General features: G+C 45.0%; 3 protein-coding genes across 8 annotated transcripts in view; 2 read left to right on the top strand and 1 right to left on the bottom strand.

The window, feature by feature from the left end:
• Positions 1-6,402: 6,402 nt before the first annotated feature.
• On the top strand, positions 6,403-8,625 carry LOC113904835 (olfactory receptor 52W1). Its single transcript, XM_027561923.1, has one exon. The coding sequence runs from the start codon at positions 6,529-6,531 to the stop codon at positions 7,489-7,491; it is 963 nt and encodes a 320-aa protein (XP_027417724.1). The 5' UTR covers positions 6,403-6,528; the 3' UTR covers positions 7,492-8,625.
• A 719-nt stretch (positions 8,626-9,344) lies between these two features.
• FAM160A2 (family with sequence similarity 160 member A2) overlaps positions 9,345-21,758 on the bottom strand; it is a 33,908-nt gene continuing 21,494 nt past the window's right edge. For 5 of the 6 annotated variants that reach the window (XM_027563125.1, XM_027563123.1, XM_027563124.1 and 2 more), the window contains exons 10-12: positions 20,627-20,805; positions 20,305-20,467; positions 9,345-17,579 (exon numbers count right to left, since the gene is read on the bottom strand). In XM_027563125.1, coding sequence (XP_027418926.1) covers positions 17,215-17,579; positions 20,305-20,467; positions 20,627-20,805 — 707 coding nt within the window. In that variant the 3' untranslated portion in view covers positions 9,345-17,214. Of the gene's footprint in view, positions 17,580-20,304; positions 20,468-20,603; positions 20,806-21,758 lie in introns of those variants that run through there. The other variant, XM_027563126.1, reaches the window with a different exon arrangement.
• Positions 12,636-16,731, top strand: C15H11orf42 (chromosome 15 C11orf42 homolog). The gene is made up of 3 exons (XM_027563128.1): positions 12,636-12,707; positions 15,537-16,335; positions 16,601-16,731. Exons 1-3 carry the CDS (start codon positions 12,636-12,638, stop codon positions 16,729-16,731), a joined length of 1,002 nt encoding a protein of 333 aa, XP_027418929.1.

The raw sequence follows: 21,758 nt of genomic DNA on the forward strand, positions 1-21,758 counted from the left end.
GGTTATCTGACTGTTTAGAGGATATTAACAACACTGTGTGTGATATGGAAGGTCACTGACACTATGATGGAACATTACTATGACAAAGGACTTCTTGAGTGGCCTGACGGTGGATTAGCCCCACCTCGTCCTAGGATCGTCCTTGATAAACAGAGTGGGCCTGAACAATGGGATATTTGGAAACTTGCTGCAAGCACCAAGTGCGGAAGAACTTGGGACTTGGACTGGTCATTTCATAGGGATCAGTCGTGGTCATAGTAACTATTTCTTTCACTGTAATCAGTCATATTTTATACAGGCCTATGTCCCACTTCCTTTTGTTATAGCCATAGAAAATTTACAATTTAATAAGACTTTTACATTCTGTACCTTGTATTAATTGCAAACTATATACTTGTCTTAACTCTATTTTTTTAAGCTACACAATTCTGTGTTACTCCTGTTCAATTCAACCATAGTGCCTACAACTGGGAACAAGTCAAATTTCATTTACAAAATTTACATGATAATGCCTCTCTGAATGTACAATTACTGCAAAAGAAAATCTTTAAAACTTTTTCTAAAAATCTGCCCTCTTCCCCTAATTTGGAAACTTTAGCTGAACAAATTATCCGGGCTAGACCCACAAGGATGGTTTCAAAGCATTACCCACAGTATCAGGTCTGGAACTGTAACTTTGGTGATTATCTTGATAATTATATTTACTGTTTACAGTCACCTTTCTATAATGTTGGTTAATACTAACCAAACTCATTGGTCAAGACCTTTTTTACAAATATAATAAAATAGGGGGAATTGTCAGGAAGCATTTAACAGGAGGCTTCCTGTGTGCTGCTTTGGATCTGTCAGGAATTCTCTATTCCTTGGAATTAAGAGGAGAGGCAAGCCTCTCCCGGGGGCTGAGGAATCTAGGCATTTCCTTCATTAGTGCTTCTATATGGTGATAAGTACCCTCTTCCTTCTTGTGAACCATACGGTAAAAGTGATTGTTTACAAATCTCTCTAATATGGATTGCCTATGTTTTGTAAGTCTGGAATTTTAATCTTTATCTTTGCTGAGAATAACTACTTTGTAAGACGGTATATATGCCCACACCATGTTGATTAAAACACACTTGCTCCATCAGAGCTCTGGTCCCCGTGTCTTTCTTTCTCTTTCCCTCTCTCTCTCTCTCTCTCTCTCTCTCTCTCTCTCAGGCTGATCCCCTGGAGCGCAGAGGCCCTCTGAGTTCACTTTCCTGCTCGGGCTTCTAAGACCCTCTCAAGAAGGTGCTCCACGCCTTCACCCCATCAAGAGGGCGCCTGAGGCCTCCGTGAACAGAGCAAGTCCCGTATCAGGGGCTTTATTGGCTTTCTGTGTAAACCAAGGAATATCAGCCTCTTTCTCTCCTTTACTTTCTTATCATCGACACCAGACCACCAAGTTCCGTCCATTAAAGGACCTCAACACCAACAGATGTTGGCAATTTGATCTCTGGTGCCTCTGCCTTTTCTAAATCCAGCTTGAACATCTAGAAGTTCACAGTTTACATACTGCTGAAGCCTAGCTTGGAGAATTTTGAACATTACTTTGCTAACTTTTGAGATGAGTGCAGTTGTGTGGTAGTTTGAATATTCTTTGGCATTGCCTTTGTGATTGGAATGAAAACTGATCTTTTCCAGTCCTGTGGCCACTGCTGAGTATTCCAAATTTGCTGGCATATTGAATAAAGCATTTTCACAGCATCATCTTTTAGGATTTGAAATAGCTCAGCTGGAATTCCATCACCTCCACTAGCTTTGTTCATAGTGATGCTTCCTAAGGCACACTTGACTTCTCATTCTAGGATGTCTGGCTCTAGGTGAGTGATCACACCATTGTGATTACCTGGGTCATGAAGATCTTTTCTGTATATTCTTGCCACCTTTTCTTCTTATCTTCTGCTTGTTAGGTCCATGCCATTTCTGTCTTTTATTGTGTCCATCTTTGCATGAAATGTTTCCCTTGGTATCTCTAATTTTCTTGAAGAGATTTCTAGTCTTTCCCATTTTACTGTTTTCCTCTATTTCTTTGCACTGATAACCAAGGAAGGCTTTCTTATCTCTCCTTGCTATTCTTTGGAACTCTGCATTCAAATGGGTCTATCTTTTCTTTTCTCCTTTGCCTTTAGCTTCTCTTCTTTTCTCAGCTATTTGTAAGGCCTCCTCAGACAACCACTTTGCCTTTTTTCATTTCTTTTTCTTGGGGATGGCCTCCTGTACAATGTCCTGAATCTCCATCCATAGTTCTTCAGGCACTCTGTCTATCAGATCTAATCCCTTGAATCTATTTGTCACTTCCACTGTATATCATGAGGGATATGATTTAGGTCATACCTGTATGTATGTATGTATATATACAGCTGATTCACATTGTTGGACAGCAAAAAACTAACACAACATTGTAAACAAATTATACTACAATTAAAAAAATAAAGAAAATGTCAATGTATGGCCAAACCAATACAATATTATAAAGTAATTAGCCTCCAAATTAAATAAATTTATATTTAAAAAATAAAATAAAAAATTTTAATGAAAAAAAAATAACAGTATGATAGTGGCAGAAAAGTAGACAAATAGATCAATGAAACAGAATTGAGAGCCTAGGAATAAACCCAAGTATATACAGTCAACTAATATTTGACAAGGAAGCTAAGAATACTCAGTGGAGAAAAGATAGCTTCCCACTACCTAGCTTTTTTACACATGGTAGTGTATATATGTCTATACTACTCTCTCAATTCTTCCCACCCTCTCTTTCCCCAGTGTGTCCACTGTTTTGGTAACTATAGAGTATAGCTTTATGATCTTCTTTCTTGGGATGTCTTTGGTTATTCAAGGTCTTTGTGGTTCCTTATAAATTTTAAGAGATTTTTTCTACTACTGTAAAAAAAATGCTATAGGAATCTTTATAGAGATTGCATTGAATCTATAGATGACTTTTGGTAGTAATGACATTTTAATAAAATTAATTCTTCTAATCCATGAACACATTTCCCATTTATCTGTCTTGTTCAATTTCTTTCATCAATATCTTATATCAATAGCTTTTAGAATATTCTATTTCTCTTTTCATCTTCTTAGTCAAATTTTTTCCCTATTTTATTGTTTTTGATGCTATTGTAAATGAGATCAATTTCTTTTATTTCTTTTTCATAAAATTTGTCATTAGTATATAAAATGCTATTGATTTTTGGAAGTTAATTTTGTATCCTACAAGTGTATTGAATTCATTGATCAGTTTTAACAGCTTTTTGATTGTTTTCAGGATTTTCTATATGTAAAAATCAAGTCGTCTAAAACTAGAGACCATTTTGCTTCTTCCTTTCCACTTCAGATACCTTTTATTTCTTTTTCTTGCCTTCTTGTTCTAGCCAGGACATCTAGCGCTATGTTGAAAATGGGTGCTGAGAGTGGCTGACAGTGGTGAAACTGTCTTGTTTTGATTTTAGAATACAAGTTTTCAACCTTTCACCATTGAGTACAGTGAAAAGTTGATATGAGCTTGTCATATATTGCCTTTTTATGATATATTCCTTCTATGCCTAATTTGTTAAGAGTTTTTATCGTAAGAGGATGCTGAATTTTGTCATGTTTTTTCTGCATCTATTTAGATGATCATGTGATTCGTTTTTCATTTTATTAACATGATGTATCACATTGCTTCATTTGTGTTTATGCTGAATCACCCTTGAATCCCAGGAAAAACCCTATACTTGATCCTGGTTTATGATCCTTTTAATGTATTGTTGAATTTGTTGCTAATATTTTATTGAGGATTTTTGCATTTATGTTCAACTGACCTGTAATTCTCTTTTTTGTGCATATGATATCTTTGTCTTCCTTGTCCTGCAAGATTTTGGAATAGTTTGATTTGCTGTACTTTATTGAGAATCTTTGCATTCATATTTATCAGGGATACTGGCCTATAATTTTCTTTTCTAGTAGTGTCCTTTTCTGATTTTGTTATCAGAATGCTGGTCTTATGAAATGAGTTTGGGAGTTGTCCCTCCTCTTCAACTTTTTTGAAAGAGTTTAAGAAGGCCTGGGTTAATTCTTATTTAAAATATTTGGCAAAAATTTACTAGTGAAACCATCCGGTCCTGGACTTTTCTTCATTGGTAGAATTTTGATTACTGATTCAATCTCCTTACTAGTAATTGATCTATTCAGATTTTCTACTTTTTCCTGATCCAGTCTTGAATTATAGGTTATGCTTCTAAGAATTTTTCCATTTCTTCTAGGTTGTACAGTTTGTTGGTATAGTTCATTCACAGTAGCCTCTCATAATTCTTAGAATTTCTGTGGTATCCATTCTAATGTCTCCTTTTTATTTATACTTTTATTGATTTGATCTCTTTTTTGTTTCCCTTGGTGAGTCTAGCTAAGGATTTATTAATTTATCTTTTCAAAGAACTAACTTTGGTTAATATTTTCTATTTTCCTGTTCATGTCTTTCTGTTCTAATCTTTTCCTTCTTCTGGTAACTTTGGGCTCAGTTTGTTCTTTTTCCAGTTCCTGCAGGGGGAGAGTGAGGTTGTTTAAATGGAATCTCTCTTGCTTTTTAATGCAGGCATTTATTGCTGACATTCCCCCTTAGAACTGCTTTGGCTCATCCCACAAGTTCTGTTACATCCTAACGGTTTAACATGTGTAAAACAGCACTACCACTTGTACTAGGTTCACATTCTTTCTCAAATGTTTCACTGATGAACATTTTAATGTTATGTCCCTACTCCTATTTTTTCCATAGTCCCTGTGATTTTGTTATTTTATCTTACATACTGTGCTGATTTTTAGAATATGTGTCATCATAGCAGAAAGAATTTTACTCGGTGGACTTGTGGTAAATGGTGAGTCTTCTTCATTTCCATGGATACTGGAGGCTTCTGAAACTGTAGGCACCACTGTTAGTCAGCAAATGCTGTCTGGGTGGCCGTTTGGGCCAGCAGTTTTGTCCCACAATTAAGAGCAATAAACATTTATTTATTGACAATTAACTACCAGATATTATGATAAGTGCTGGTTATATTGAGGCTAATAAGAAACACTGCCTGTAACTCTTTCAGTCTAGTGGAGGAAAGAGAGACAATTACAACAGAGGGGAACTGATGCTATTAAAGAAGAAAGAAAGCAAGGTCTTTTCTCTCCAGACATCAGTGAGTCAGCAAAGACCTCCCAGAGAAAGTTTCCTCTAACCCAGATCTTTCAATGCCAAAAGTCAGTCTCTTTGATCATTGTCCCCATCTCTGCCTCTTTATACTACTTCCTGAGTTACCCAGGCTACCAGACGCAGTACAAGGAAGAGTTAATATGGCCCAGGTGGGAGGGGTAAGGGCCCTGAGGGAAGCAGGTAGAACAGCCACATAAAGGGCCCCACAGGCAGCAGTCAAGGTGAAGAGAAGCTGCAAACCCATGGTGCTTAGGAGCTTTCCTCAGTCAAGTCTTCTGGGGCTTTTTTCCTCCTTCATTTATCCATCCAACCTTCACTAAGTTTCTGCTGTGGGCTAGGTTCTGGGAGAACTGGTTCTACTCACCCTGCCTCCTCCAACACCAGAGATATTTCTTCCTCCTCTGGCTGCTAGTCTGTGTTGAGTGCCATTTCCTGCCCCTCTGTCAACTGCTCTGCCCTTGGCACCCCAGGAATGAGACTCAATTCTGGAATGTGATCCCCCTTCTGGAATGTGAAGAAGGAAAGGAGACAGAGAAGTTCCTTTCTTTACTGCCATCTCTCTTTCTCTGTTGCTTCCCACGTCAAACCTCCGTTGCTTGCGCAGCGTCAATTCTCCAGCCCGTGTTCAAGTTCATTACTTCAGCATGGAGTGAAGAATAACAGAAGAACCCCAAACCCCAAAAGCCCACCAGGTTTTCTCCCATCGTATCAGCCTCCCTACTTTGCTCCAAGCCCCTTCTGCCTCCTCCTCCTGTTTCTCCCTTTCTCTCTCTTTTCCTTTCTTCTTAGAGGGCTGGTGCCCAGAATGTTAAAGCTGGGCAACACATAAGATCATTGTGCCTACCCCTGCTGTAGAGCTGAGGAAGCTGGGCCCAGGAGTTCTGCCTAAGATAGTCAGGAACAGGACCAGCCTGAGGCCTGATCGCCACCCAGCACTGGCTTTCTCTCCATCTACAGAGACTGAGACTGACTCTACTTGGACTCTGAGGAAGAAAAAGTCATCTCAGCTGATGAGCCCCAACTGGAAGGCTCCAGCTATTCTAGCACTGCAGCAGTGACACCCCCACTTCATTTCCACTGTCCCCCTTTGCTCCCCCAACACTCATGGACTTTCAGGCAAAAGGATTTCACCCTAGCTAGGGTTGTGACCCTGATTATCCAAGGTTATATCTATATAACCCCAATCAAAGGTTATACCACTGCCTCCCAGCCCTGCATGACTCCTACACATATGGATGGATCTGTGCCACACTGACACCCCCAAAATCTCTCCCTTTGTCCTTCACCCATCATGAGTCATGCTTCCATGAGCCCAAAAGCTCTGACCCCACAGGATGACAGAAGCTCCACAGCCCAACTCTACTTTCTCATGCCCAACCTTCTTCATACTGACTGGCATCCCAGGGCTAGGGGGTGTGCAGGCCTGGCTGACACTGGTCTTTGGGCCCATGTATCTGCTTTCCCTGCTGGGCAATGGAGCACTGCTGGCAGTGGTGCAGACAGACTCCACACTGCATCAGCCCATGTTTCTGCTCCTGGCCACCCTGGCAGCCACAGATCTGAGCTTAGCCACATCTATAGCTCCAGGGCTGCTGGCTGTGCTGTGGCTCGGGCCTCGGCCTGTGCCATACGCTGCCTGCCTGGTCCAGATGTTCTTTGTTCACACACTGACGGCTGTGGAATCCGGTGTACTGTTGGCCATGGCCTGTGACCGTGCTGTGGCAGTAGGGCGTCCATTGCACTACCCCGTCCTAGTCACCAAAGCCCGTGTGGGGTATGCAGCCCTGGCACTGGCACTAAAAGCTGTGGCTATTGTTGTGCCTTTCCCTCTGCTGGTTGCACGATTTGAGCGCTTCCAAGCCCAGACCATAGACCATGCCTACTGTGCACACATGGCAGTGGTGGAGCTGGTGGTGGGTAACACACAAGCCAACAATTTGTATGGGCTGGTGCTTTCGTTGGCTGTGTCAGGTAAAGATATTCTAGGCATCACAGGCTCCTATGGGCTCATCGCCCACGCTGTGCTGCAGCTGCCTACCCGGGAAGCCCGTGCCAAGGCCTTTGGTACATGTAGTTCCCACATCTGTGTCATTCTAGCCTTCTATGTGCCTGGTCTCTTCTCCTACCTCACACACCGCTTTGGTCGTCACACCGTCCCCAAGCCTGTGCACATCCTTCTCTCTAACATCTACTTGCTGCTGCCACCTGCCCTTAACCCTCTCATCTATGGGGCCCGCACGAAGCAGATTAGGGACCGGCTCCTAGAAATCTTCACATTCAAGAAAAGCCAGTTCTAATGAACAATGAAAACAAGGGAGCCTGAGGGTGGGAGAGGGGGGACATTCAGAGGAGTCTGTGGTCTGGAGGTGTGGTGTCATCTTTGTCCCATGATCTGTGTATGACTGTGACAACCACTCAACAGATATTTGCTGTGAAGTCTCGGTGTACCAGTGGCATCTGTAGACTGGTCTAGCCATGCATCCTGCTTGGGAGGAGACAGGAGATGGGCAACCATGTTGCCATGCAGAGGAGATAAGAAAAGGTGCCAGGGAATAATCCTGGGATCACAATACACGATTTAACTTAAAACCACCCTCCTCCTTCTCCCCCAACTCTGCTCCATCATTTTAACCTAAGTCTGCCCACGTTCCTACACCAAAGCTTCTCTACAGATCCTGGACCCAGGGGTCTGGAAAGAGGGACACGGCCTCTGGAAGTCCTTGGGCACCTATCTGGGATTATAGCCTTCCCTCTATGCCTGGAGCCTGATTCTGTTTTCAGCCTATCCTTCGGGAAGGAGTTAAGCAGGCTTATTCCCCACTTTCTAATAATTGGGATAAGGTGCCCTGGATTCCCAAATTTTTCCAAGACTCTGATCCTGAAGACATTCTCAGTTCAGAGAACCTTCTGGGTCTCTATATGTAAACCATTATTCTCCCTACCCTCACTGCTCTGCCAAAGTCTCAGATATTGATGACTAGAACTTCTGTCCCTGGGCCTATAGCTTCAGGGGTCAGGGGTTCAACTGAAAGAAACTTTGATAGCCCAGAAAATCATTGTAACCACTTCACCTGTTTGCCAGAGATCATTATCTTCTCTTACCAACATGCCCTTTTGTGCATCCTCAAAAAAGAATATAGAATTCTCAAATAAAATTCTCATCAGCACCTCCATTTGTCCTGGCCAGCATCATGAGAAGCACACGATGTTGGTGCAATATGATGAAATAGGAATATTTCACACTGCTGTGGCTGCCAGAGAACAGAGATATTAAATAGGAAGTGTCGTGGTGTTGCCTAACATGGGATTCACTTTCTGTTAAAAAAAACTCCAAACTGCAAGGACCTTACACAGAAAGAAAGATCTTTCAAGCCGGCATTAAGTCTGGGTGCGTGGTCAGTCATGTGTTCAATCATGTCCAACTCTGCGACCCCAGAAACTCTAGCCCATCAGGCTCTTCTGTCCATGGGCTTTCCCAGGCAAGAATACTGGAGTGGGTTACCATTTCCTCCTCCAGGGGATCTTCCCTACCCATCTCCTGCACTGCAGGAGGATTCTTTACTGCTGAGCCACCAGGGAAGCCTGGCGTTAAGTCTAGAATGAGTATATTCTCACATAAAAGGTAGGGAGACACTGTCATGCAGTCAGAGAAGGCTGCAGGCTGCACAGCCAGACCTAAGCTCTCCGGGAAAATGATCATAACAGTGGGTACTGGAGTTAATCACAAAGACCTGAACTGGGAGCAGTCAGACCACTCGGCACAGGCAGCTGGACCGAGCACCATGGGATGCCACACGGGAGGCTGCGGATCTGAAGAAAAGCAAGTGATGCCATCTCCAGGTCCTCATCAACAAATAACTACAGAGACAGCCCAGAAGCTGTGTGATTTTCAGAGTGCTGTCACACTGAAGCCAAGTGGACAAGGAGCAAATCCAGTTTTTCTCAGCCCAAGTGTGGACTCAGTCTTTCCCAAGGCTAAACTTTTTCATGAAGTTCTGAGGTAAAGAACCATCCAGGCAGTGATTTTGCAGATAACTTTGATAAAATTCTAACCCTAATAATGGGTCATCAGTCTTTTACATCTTTCTCTTAGTGAAACCTCCTCAAAAAATCTATATTGACAAAATAATTAGAGATGTGAACAAACATGTATGCAGTAAGATATTTATTACAACATTATTATAAAGAAATATAAAGATATGTGTGACAGTCCTGTGTCACTCACACACACACACACACACACACGCACGCGCACACACACACCTTCCCCCTCTGGTACATGAAAAGGGAAATCATATGCAGTCAATGTTCAAAAGCAATGAATCCTGTTCCCCACCCACCACAGGAAGCCTCTCTTCTAAGGCACCTTCACTCTGTGGTTGTGCACAACTCCCAAGGCAGCTGAGTCCAAAGCCGTACATTGTCCACTGTAAGTCAAAAAGTCCACCCCCTTGGACATTTGTATTTTGTTTTGGATTGAGATTGCATACATACCTACCATGTGGTGTGTTTAGAAGGCTTTTCTGGCACACTTACTCCTCCACAACAACCTGAGAACAATTATAAGCCCATAATCCCTTATCTATAATTCCAAAATAAAAAAATCTCTGAAGAAACAATAGTTTGTTCATAACTTTGACCCAAAATCTGACCTGACCCGTCACGATCCTATTTATAATATCTATTTATCTCACTTAGTGTGAATATTCATATATTTAGCTACAGAAACATTGATAGATTTGAATACAGTAGGGCACTGCCCTGAATCTCACTGGGGTATTACTTTATGTATCATAAAGGCACTATATTCCCTTTCTAAAATCTGAATCATCCTGAATCCCAAAACACACCCATCCCAAAAGATTTCAAATAAGGGATTAGGGACCTGTAGGATTATCCCTGTAGCCCAAGAGAAGTGAAGAGACCTGTTAGGACTCTTTGTCACTCTAAAGTCTTTGCTCCCAACACCATTCTATACTACCCTAGAAGTTGTTGCAGAAAGCAGCACTGTTCTCTGGATAACAGCCCCCACCTGTTTGTTCCCCTCATGCTCTCCACTCTGGTCACTCCTTAAATACGCTGACGAGCTGTGCCCCTTTCGCAAGGGAGACCACAGAAGGTTCTATAGTGGTGGCAAAACCCATGAACAGGATATGGCCCAAACAGCCCAGTCCTTGGGCTCATCAACTCCACCCAGAACTCAGCTGTCATCTCTTTTCCTTCAACAATTTTCAGTCTCAGATTCTATGTGCCAAAAGGAAAGACAGATTTACTTAGGGTAGGGCAATAAGGGATTAGGGAGTCTGGAGAATCATGGTAATAAGACAGCAAGAGAGAGAAGACAGAGGCGTAGGATTCTGGCCAAGGAGTTGAACTGTACCCAATTTCACCTCTGAGCCCCCGCTATGAACAAAAATCTGAAAAGAGAGCCTCATCTGATTTCACCAACAGTACATCATCCCTGCACCTGCTTCATCCACCTGCTTCTCAATCTGGATCACCCCTCAGGAGACAGATGTGTATTACTCCCTGCCCCTGTCTCCCAGCAGCTCTCACTGTCTCTGTCCCTCTGCCTCTGTCTCCTTGCACTTATGGCCAGCCTTCCCCCAAGCATCTTGTCCTTGTCTGCTCTCTACCTCTGTCCTCCTCACTCAGAATTCCTTTCTAAGAGAAAACAGGTGCCAGCTATACTTTATGAGGTGACCTCTCCTCATCAACCATAATTAAAAATGTGCCAAAGGGGCATCAGAAGGAAGAGACTTGGTTTCTCATAACAAGAACCTTGGGATTTCTGGTTTGGTCTACTGCACCTCTTCTCTCATCCTACCCATTTCCTTTTCTCTACACCACACTGTACTTCCACCTGCACAAAGCTCTCCCAACACACTCAGGTGAGCAGAAGGAATATGTTGATCTCTCCCTTCACCAAAAAAGAACTACTGGTTAATGGTTAAAGCTGGAGTCAGGCAGGCATGAATTTGAATCTCAGATCCTCCAATAACTCACTGTATGCCTTGCACTAAATTTATTTAACCTCTCTGAGCCTGTTAATTCACCCATAAAATGGAAATGACACTATCTACTTCAAGGATTTACTAAAAGGATTCACTAAGATAATTCATTTGAAGTGTTTGGAATAGTCTCTAACACAATTTTAACAAATATTTGACTATTAATTCTTCTCCTGGACCATGGCGCATGCTCAGTCAAACCTTTGCTCAAAGACCTGATATCCTAGCTCTGTCTAGGAAGCTAGACCGACCCTCTCCTGTGGCCAGTCACTGCTCCTCTAGGAAACTTTTCCTGGCAACACTCCCACCATGGTAGGACCCTTCCTAGTGCTTCATACTTATATCACCTCAGCCAGCTCAGACAATGGCCAACTTCATGGGGTAACCCTACATGCTGGGGAAGGACAGGGGAGGATGCACCCCACATGCCAGGGGTCTTCGCAGGCACACAGGAGTGGAGTGGGAAAGTAGCTACTAGAAAGACTCTCTAGAGTGGTTCTTCTCCAGGGAAAAAACCACTCTTCTTCAGCAAAACAACAGGTTGAGATTTTGTGGCAGAGACACAAGTGAAAACCAAAGATTAGGGCCATAAAGAGCATCCACCAGATACAAAGCAGCCTAGGAAAGGGAACAGAGGATGAAGAAAATTCTTCTTAAATTCACCTGGGAAATTCTGGCTTCCTGAAAATTCTCTCCAGTTACTAAGGCAACACTATCCTAATTCAATTCTTATCCTCCACACTGTCACTGCTCAGCTTGGCACCCTCCTACACACATCTGGTTTTTATTGCAATTGTAACCCACTCATTAATAAAGGGTTTCAACCTAGGCTGCACATTAGAATTGCCTGAGAGCTTTAAGAATTCCTGATGCCCAGGCATATTCCTGACCAATTAAGTCAAAATCCTTGGGCATAGGATCCAGGTACTAATAATTTTTAAAGCTTTCAGTTAGTTCCAAAGTACAGCCAAGGTTCAGAGCCACTGCTTTGTTCTCAGTTTAAGTCCTGATCTGTGCTTCTCCCATGTCTTTCAAGACCCCAATCAAACCTCACAAAGAAGTCACTTGCAACTGACAACAGAGCATTGCAAATTGCTTCACGGAGGAAAGGCTTGATCCTGTTTCCTTAAAGAATTCAGACCAAGAACTACACACACATATAAACACATCCTAATGGATACCTGAATCTTCCTCCCCCACTAAAGCAGGAGAATGAACGGGTTGACTAAAAAGTATGCACTCAGGCTGTGGGTACAGTGGGGTTATGAAAGTGATTGCCCTCTCCCCACCCAAGGCCCCAACACCCAGCAGGACCTCTATGACCTCATGCTGCAGTAGGTCAGAGTCTGGCACCTGGGGCCTCACCTCCCTGGGCAGCTTGGGGTTCCTGCAGCAGCCACTGCCCAGCCTAACCCTTCCCACACCCCATCATGTTGGTTGGTACCCCCCACCTGCTGACACTGGATGAAGCTGATGCCACCTGGACTCTCATCAAAGATAAGGTAGGAAAAGAGGGCAAAAGAGGAAATAACACAGTGTAACCTACATAGGTCTCAGCAGCTTGTAAGTAAGAAGAGGTTGGAAGGGTGAAGACAATAATAACTAATATTTACTCGGTGCTGTCTCCTGTGAGAGGCGCTGCACTAAGTGCACTAAGTGTCCAATTTGATTACAATTGCAAATATAGGTACAAAAGCTTCCTTGAAAGACAATGGATGGAGAGCTATGAGAGTAGGAAGTGCTATGTTGGGGATAGACTTAGAAGGTCAGGAAGGCTTCCTGGAGTGAGTAACATTCTAGCTCTACAAGTAGTTATTCACATGGAGGGAAGAGGAATACCTGGCACATAAAGAGTGAGTACGCTACGCTACGCTAAGTCACTTCAGTCGTGTCCGACTCTGTGTGACCCCATAGACGGTAGCCTACCAGGCTCCCCCGTCCCTGGGATTCTCCAGGCAAGAACACTGGAGTGGGTTGCCATTTCCTTCTCCAATGCATGAAAGTGAAAAGTGAAAGTGAAGTCGCTCAGTCGTGTCCGACTCTTAGCGACCCCATGGACTGTAGCCTACCAGGCTCCTCCGTCCATGGGATTTTCCAGGCAAGAGTACTGGAGTGGAGTGCCACTGCCTTCTCCAAGAGTGAGTAAGAAACACCTAAATGGAGGGGAAGGGGGCAGGAGTGAGTGAACAGTGTACTAACTAAAGGTAGACTATGTGCAAAAGCCAAGAAAGGGAAAATAAAAATGTGTATTAGTGAACTGCAAATAGTCCTCTGGAATAGAGTTCAAAGAAGTAGTGATGAAAATGAGGAAGAAGAGGTACAGGGGCTAATGGTGAAAGGCCTTTTACATTTTCTAAAGAACCTGAACTTTACCTTCAACCTCTTCACAGATATTCCCTCCAGTTTAACTTCCACAGAATGATAAACTTGGGTTTTGAACCAAAAAATACAGATTTTCAGGAGCAGGCAGATTTCAGCTCTATCTGAGTTGCCGGTGTCCAAAAAACCACACCAAATTTAGATGGTCACTAATTTCTGAGATTAGAGAGTTTAGGGATCAATTCTGGTCATGTTATCTGAATTAAAGTGAATTTGAAGCATTTGCAGAAGGCAACTCACCAAGTTTAAAACAATCATCTTGAAGTGTCCAGTAAACTCAAAGCAGCCTTAATGGCACGTAACTCCCATTTGAAATGGAGTACTTGCTCACCACAGAGGTCAGCTTCCCAGGCAGAAAGAGAAGAGCCAAGGTCCTCCCAAGAATGAGAGCAACTAGTCTCAGCAATGGGAAAGGATGGTCCTGATCAATTGGGGTGAAGTAAATGAGCTCTTTAACTATCAGAAAGCTACACCTCCTCTGAAAATCAGAAAAACTCCCTGTCCTATTTAAATGGAAAATTGTCAGGAAAGTCAGGGTAGAGACATACAGGATAAATCACTGGTGATATGTGACAAGTTCAAGGAGTAGGACACATTTGAGTGACCTGGTCTCCTCTCCAGAACTGCTGAGTTAGTGGGCACTCATAGGACATCTCACTAAACAGGATGTGGCTCAAGGGCTCCCTATTCAGAACTCAAACCACCAAGGTACCTCCAGGAAGATAATCTTCCACCATCACTTTCATGCGCTGCCCCTGGAGAGGCTAACTTTGCAGGCCTCTAAGTCCTCAGAACTTCCACCCAGAAGTGCAGTGGAAGCAGGCAGTGGTCTCAAATGATGACTCTGCCAAGAACACACTCACCCTAGCACAGAGCTGAGCACTTTAGGATAACACTGGGGCCCTCAGGGTAAGAATAAGGGCCTAATAAATTTTCATGGCAAAAACCAAGCACAAAAAGGCCAAGACAAGAAGGACCAAACCAAGAGGAACTGTGATCCATAAAAGCCTACAGGAACTAGTATTACCAACATGAGGCCTCAAATCCACACAAGAACTATCCTTCAGCTCAGGCAAAAGGTGTATACTAAGGGATTATAGACATAGTATAAGCATAGACTTCCAAACCTATTTGTGTATCCACTCTTGGTTAATAACAGCACACATTTAACCAATCACCTAAGAATAACCGTTGAAGATGCCTTTCCCTCACCCCTTAAGTGACCAAGTCCTACTAATTCTATAACCTAAGTATCTTCCCCCAGGGTTTTACTTCAGGGCCTTACCATGTCTTGCCTGGAATTTTACAATGCTCTTAACTGACTTTTCTCTATTTTATGCCTTCTTAGACAAAATTAACTTTCTAAAATGCCTACTTGAATCGTGCCCCTCCTAACCAGAGCCCTTCAAGTGGCTTCCCACTGTCCTCCGGATAAAATTCCCATCAGTTAGCACATAAGGCCTTGAATAATTAAGCTCCTGTATCCTTGTCCCTCTCCATACACTTAATATGAAATTATATGTTCCTGATTATGCCCCTCTTAGTTTGTAAGTTCAAGTTTTTTCACTGGCCATTCCCTCTGCGTGGACTGACCATTCTGTTAGCTTACTAATTCCCTCAAAGCTAAAGTATTATCACCTAGAAACTATCTTTGGTCCTCTTCAATCAAAGACAAAGGCTGTTAAATCATCTGCTCTGCAGTTTGCTCTCTGAGCTGTTTCAGGACAAGGACAAAGTCTCTTGCATCTAGCAGAGTCTGGCACACAGCAGACATTCAGGTTTTGCTATAGGGAAGAACTGGGAGACAAACAAGAAGCACCACACTTTGAGCATGTTGTGGAGTGTAAAGCACACTGGCAGAGGGAGGGTCCATCTAGAGCAGGCTACCAGATTAACTAACTCCTAACCTGGCCCCTCACTCAGTCTCTGACCTATATACTGACTGCCCGCAGGTTATCGAGGAGCGCTTTGGGCCCAATGTAGTGGCAGTACCTTTTCTGTCTGATGCAGCGTGCTATGACCTTCTGGGTGTTTTAGTGAAACAGTCCCGCCCAGTCCACAGCCGCCTGGCTCTGCCAGGTCGGCAGGGCCGGCGGGCACTACAACCAGTGGGGCTGCTACCAAACCTCCTGGAACAGGCAGGCTCTGAGGGTGCCTTCGCGCACTGCACTCGAGAATACTCACCAAACAGCCGAGCAGAGATAACCTATGAAGAAATGCGACTGCTGGATGGGCAGCCCTGCCGGATCCACTTACACATGGGGGGTCTACGCAAGAAGATGGCCTTCCTGCTGCTGCCACCAGGGCAGGTGAGCTTACAGCCGTCTCTTCCCTGGCTCCGAAGCACCCACAGCATCTACATCATCTACCAGGTCTTCTCCTGTTCCTGGCTACAGCTGGGGCTGCTGCCGACAGCCCATGAGCCCCAACTGCTCCGGTTACAACGGTCACTGCCTATTGCCTTCTCCTGCCTCAAGTTTTCATTGCAACCCAAGGGAGTGCTGGGACCACAGAAGCCCCTGATCAAAGACCCACTGCCCCAAGGGGCCAGCTGGGCCAGACCCAACCTCAGCATCATGCCACCTCCGGCCCCTACATCAGCCTCTGATGATATCCCCGAAGCTGCTGATGTGCCCCAACCTGTCCCAGCCCCACCTACACCACCTCCCCAAGAAGGGCCAGAGTGCAGACCAACCAGATTCTCCTACAAGGGCCGAAACCCCTTCCGAAGGGGGCCCCAGATGCTGTCAGGTACTGATAGAGGAAATGAAGATGAGAGGGCTGGGATACGGTGGAGGGAAAGTGCATGGGGAGTATAGCCCAGGAATGTGTGGGCCACACATAACTCCACACTGGACCCTGGTCAAGGGGATGGAGTAAGGGAGCCAGGGGAGGGTGAGACGGAAGCATGGTCCTGGTGAGGGGGTGGGTACAGCACAGAAGACCAGAGGGAGGGATCAGGGAGGCAGAAAGACCAGGGCATGAGTCAAGCTGTGACTATCCCCAACCCTGGCAGAGAACTGGCTCTTCAGCCCCCGCAACCCCCCACCAGGAGCCCAGGGTGGGGGCCCCGGGGACCCCGACCGGCACTCCATGTCCCTGCCCCTGCTGCAGGGTCTATCCTCGGAGTTCGACAGCGACGAATGAAGCTGAGGCGAAAGATGCAGGGGGCGAGGCCCCCAAGATCTGACATAGGGGTACTGGTCCCCAATAAACATCAACTGCTGCTCCCCCAAACATCCTGGGCCCATGCTGCTTCTTCCTGTGGGGGTCTGGAGGAGGAAAGCCCCAGCTTTTTTCCCTAGGCTTCCTGTCCCCTCACCCTCTAAAGGTATAAGAAGTACCTTGAAACCTTGGCATCATGTCCTCACCAGAGAGAACACACCCTGACCACTTCCCCATCTATTTACAACTTTCTTGGGGCCCCAGCCCCACAGATAAAGGGTGGGAAAGAAAAATGAGCACAGAATAGAGATTTCCCTTTTATACATATTGCAACAAATTCTCCAGAAAACATTCATCAGAAATAAATTAAAAAGTCCTCTTGCCACTGCCTCCAAACATAAAAAGGAGCCTACACCCTGGCCCCAGCCCAGGCCACTCAAGGCCCTGATTGTCCATGGAAGAAAGTTAAGGATTGAGGGGCCCGAAGCCTGAGACAGGAGGGCCAGACCCCTCCTCGGAAGTATCCAACAAGAAAGGCGAGGTGACAGCGTGTGCCTGGGAGATGGCAGCCAACTCCTTGAGAAACTCAGGGAAAATGACTGCACAGTAGACAGCATTCTTGACTCGCAGAGCCTCACCTTGGCGCTCAGGGGCCCCACCCCGGGCGGGTAGGACCGGCGTCGAAGCCCCAGGGGAGCCCCCACCTAGGCCAAGTCCTGCGCCACCATCTCTCCCAGGCTGGAGAACCATCTGTGCCGCCTGCCGAGCCCTGGTTGGACTGTGTGCATGCCGCAGGAGTAGCTCCCCCAAGGACGGCCTCCGGCTCTTCACTGGGAACAAACAGGAGTGTCGGGAAGGTGCTGAGGTCAGGCAGAATCCCTTGGCCTGGGAGAGGAGAGTTCCCCACCTCACCCTACCCCCACCTCCCAGGTTCATGAACTTTTCAACTAGGACTCTTAACACTTAAGTGCTGCCTGCTCAGCCTCCTTCCCTCTATCCAGCCATCCCACCAGTCAACCATCAGGCTCAGTCAACCCTTCAGACACTTCACAACCCTTCAGACACTTCAGACAGGACCACTCCCTTCTCCAGGTCCCTTTACCTTAAGGGATTCTCTTACTGCTCCTCCCTTTCCAATCACTATTCTAGATCACTAAGCTCTTTCTCCCCCATCTGTAACATGCCCTTACTTCCTGCTGCCCAGCACGCTCCTGTACTGGAGTCAAACACTTCCCCTTTCCCCCTGCCCATTTATGACACCTCAGCCACATCCTCTGCTCCTTCAATACCCACAGGGGCTATATATGCAATCAGAGTTCAGTGACTTTATCAGATCTGTCACACACTGCTATCCCTCCAAGATCTACTCTCCTGTGCTACCAGTTGGCCTTCCACCAATTCCTTTCCTATAACCACCAAAGCTACCCTCCCACTGGTTGTGGCCAGACAACTACATGTCAGTTCAAATGAACCACTGAAAATACTGCCTTTTCTCCTCTAATTTCCTGCCGACACTGCTGGCCCTGGATGTATTCTTGTCCCTGTCCAAGACCTAGGGCCTAGACTCTGGGGATCTAGTCTCCAGATCATGATATCATTCCCATTCTCTCCCTCTAATACTGGTGACAGATATACACTAAACAGATACATTAAATGTGGCTTTTAGAGCCCATTATAACCAGGTTCACACACTTCCTCCCACCTCTTCTTGAGACTCTACAGAGGCCCTGGCTTTGGCATCCACATCTATCTGCTCCCCCTGGAACCCTCCAGGCTCTTCTCATGCTTCTGTAGCCCCTTCTGCCTTAATTTTGTTCTCCTTGATGTTTTCATCCCTGGCCTAATCCCCCTAACCCCAACTCTCCTCTAATTTGGCCTCCACCAACTTCCCATTTTACTGCCCTATCACATTGCATTTCAATAACTTGTTCTCATGTCTTCTCCTCAAACATTAATCTGTGAGTTTAAGGGCTTACACTCTGTCTTATTTACCTCTATATCCCAGTGAACATAGTACCAGGACTATGGAAGCAAGATTACTTCCTGGCACTAGACCATGAGGAAATCATGCTAAGAAACTTCAACTGGGCCTTCACAGCTATATAATAACCCTCCTGGTACTCTTCCCAACCTACACACTTTCCTCCGAAAGCCCTCATCTCACCTCTGCTTTCTTGCTCAGTGTATTATTCTGCCTCCTACTTTGATTAGCAAATAAAGGATGACTTCAATTCCCTAAAATTTCCTCTACATCTCAAAACTCCACTGGTAGATATAATTTCCTCCCTTGATTTCTCAATTGCCTCAAAGGGGGAAAAAATTTCCCTGGTGCTCTGGATCCTACTTACTTCCACCACCTTTGGGACCTTGCTCCCTCAGTTATGACAATCCTCTAGTCCCCATCTAGATTATCAGCTTTTTGAAAGTAAAGATCTCATCTTGCACTTCCATGAGTCTCCTGTACCAAAGACAACACCACATGGCAAGCACGCAGATGCACTGTGTGCTAAATCACTTCAATCGTGTCCAACTCTTTGCAACTCTATGGACTGTAGCCCACCAGGCTCCTCTGTCCAAGGGATTCTCCAGGCAGGAATACTGGAGTAGATTGCCATACCTCCTTCAGGGGATCTTCCCGACCCACGGATCAAACTCGCATGTCTTATGCCCAATGCACTGGCAGGCAGGTTCTTTACTACTAGCACCACCTGGGAAGCTCAAGCACTCAGATACTTGCTGATAAAAGATCTAAATTTAAAACATCATATATAACTCTTCATATATAACTCTTCCTTCTTCCTCATATCTCACAACTACTTGCCAAACTCTGCCAATACTTCTTTCCCACTTCCACCTTATCAAATTCTTCCTATTTCTACTGTTCTAATTCAAGCCTCACAGGTCACATCTGCATTATGGCAGACGCTTCCTGATTGCTCTTCTGACTCCATCTTCTCCTAACTCCAATGCACCTAGCACATGAACTTACATACTTATCTCTCCACTCCCACATATAGGACCTCCAATTGGTATCTCACTGCCTAAAAGTTTACAACTTCCACCCATCCCAACTTCTACTCTGAGAACCTTCTGCTGTGATGATATCTTCCCAGCCTTACTACCAACTGTTCCACCACCTTCCAAATTCCCTGCTCCAGCTAAACAGTTCATGCTATCTCCTGAACAAATAATAGTCATCCCACTCCTTTGCCACCCAAGTCCTACCCATCTCTCAAGACCCATGTCAAATGTCATATCCTTTACCAAACTTTAACAATATTGCAACCTAAAAAAAAAAAATCTCAATCTAGAAACTATTCTGTCCCCTTGCCTGTCCCCAGCTTCTAGAGTAGTTTTTGCTGGTACTGTTGATTTGGCTCTCAGTGGACACAACTATTTTTCCTCTGACCAGAAACTTGAAGATAAAATCAAGAGTCCACTCTCTGCAACTCTCCAGTTCTCACCACAAGGCTTCAACCTTAATAAGAATTCAATTAACCTGAGCTAGTTAGTTGCCTAGGGAAGATGGGGAGGCGGTGGCAGGGTAGACCTCACCTAGGGAATCAGATCGGCGGGGGGCAGGTCCTGCTGCAGGGCCCTCGGTCCAGTCCAACTTGCCACGGGCAATGAGGTACTTCTTGGCTTTGGATAGCAGTGCTGGGAAGTCCTCCTGGGAGGCTGCAAAGCTCTCAATCTTATTCTTCACAGAGCCCAGCACCTATGAAGCACAACTTCATGACATTTCTGGGTGGCTTCAGACTGACACAGTCCTTTCTAGCCCCACCGGGCCTGTTCCCAGCACCCCCAGGGCTACTCCAGCTGTGGGCCTGGCCCACTGTGGAGCCTGGACGCACCCATGCACGCATGCATCGCACACCTGCAGCAGGGACTTGACACTGGGCTGGAAGACCATGTTGGTGTTGAGCAGGAAAGAGCGGAGCAGGGGCTGGGGGTGACAGGCCAGCTGGGCCACCAGCCCCGTCAGCAGGAAGTTGACATAGACGGAGTTCTGCAGCATATTCTCGAGTTTGGCAAAGAGCACAGCCATGAAGGGGCCTGGGGAGGTGGGCACAAGGATACAAGGCCTGAACACAGTGCACGTCACACACATTCCTCCCCAAAACGAGATCCCCCACTAGGTGAAAATTATTTGTATTTCAGTCTCTGGGAATGTTTAAATATCCTGTGAACACCTATTCTGGACAAGATAAAATGGCAGACACCACATGGACCCACAAGAAGGCCAGATGCCAGCTTTATACACATTCTAGATGAAGAGCCAGACCACAGGCTCTGGAATTAGACAGACTTGATTAAATTTGAGCTCTACCATTTACTAGTAAAATTACTAGATGAATCAAAACTCTCCAAGCACAGTTTCCTACTTGTTAAAATAAGAAAAACACCCACATCACAAGGTTATTAAGAGGATCAAAGAGAGACTGATACACAGCATTTAGGTCAAAATCTAGCAAATTTTAAGTATTCAATAATAACTATAAGCTATATGATATTTCTCAATTTTTTAAAAAGCTTAACCCAAGAGAACAACTGAAGAAAGAACAAGTGACTAAGTGATTAGAACCAAAAGAAGAAACAAAGTTACACACAAGACAGAGAATAACACTAGACCTGAGTCAAAAATAAAGCCACAAGAAAGCATAATGAAGGCAAAGAAGGTGACTATATTGATCAACTTAAAAGGGGAGAAATCTTTGGAGAACCAAAGGAATAATCAGGTCTGTTCAAGAACTGGGAACGAAAATGGTAAGATAGAATCTGTAGGGAAAAAAAGAGCTTAGTTCAGGGCCAGAGAAAACTGATCCAGGACAGACTCTTTGGTGGAAAAGAGACTAGCAGAAGGGATTAGAATGACCTTCTAGAAGAATTGGCCTCAACTGAGCCAGGTCACCAACACTAGTACAGTAGAACCATCACAGTCTATCTGGTCAGGGATTTGTGGGAGAAAGGGACTGTGCCTATGAACTGCCCTAGGAATTAAGCCAGGA

The sequence above is a fragment of the Bos indicus x Bos taurus genome, chromosome 15 (genome assembly GCF_003369695.1).
Source record: "Bos indicus x Bos taurus breed Angus x Brahman F1 hybrid chromosome 15, Bos_hybrid_MaternalHap_v2.0, whole genome shotgun sequence".
Classification (NCBI taxonomy): domain Eukaryota; kingdom Metazoa; phylum Chordata; class Mammalia; order Artiodactyla; family Bovidae; genus Bos; species Bos indicus x Bos taurus.

Bases quoted from the DNA above. Each gene is read 5' to 3' on its own strand.
- LOC113904835 (XM_027561923.1), top strand. From the start codon at position 6,529: ATGACAGAAGCTCCACAGCCCAACTCTACTTTCTCATGCCCAACCTTC.
- C15H11orf42 (XM_027563128.1), top strand. From the start codon at position 12,636: ATGTTGGTTGGTACCCCCCACCTGCTGACACTGGATGAAGCTGATGCC. The intron at 12,708-15,536 runs GTAGGAAAAGAG...GACTGCCCGCAG, and splicing joins GGACTCTCATCAAAGATAAG to GTTATCGAGGAGCGCTTTGG. The intron at 16,336-16,600 runs GTACTGATAGAG...CAACCCTGGCAG, and splicing joins GGGGCCCCAGATGCTGTCAG to AGAACTGGCTCTTCAGCCCC.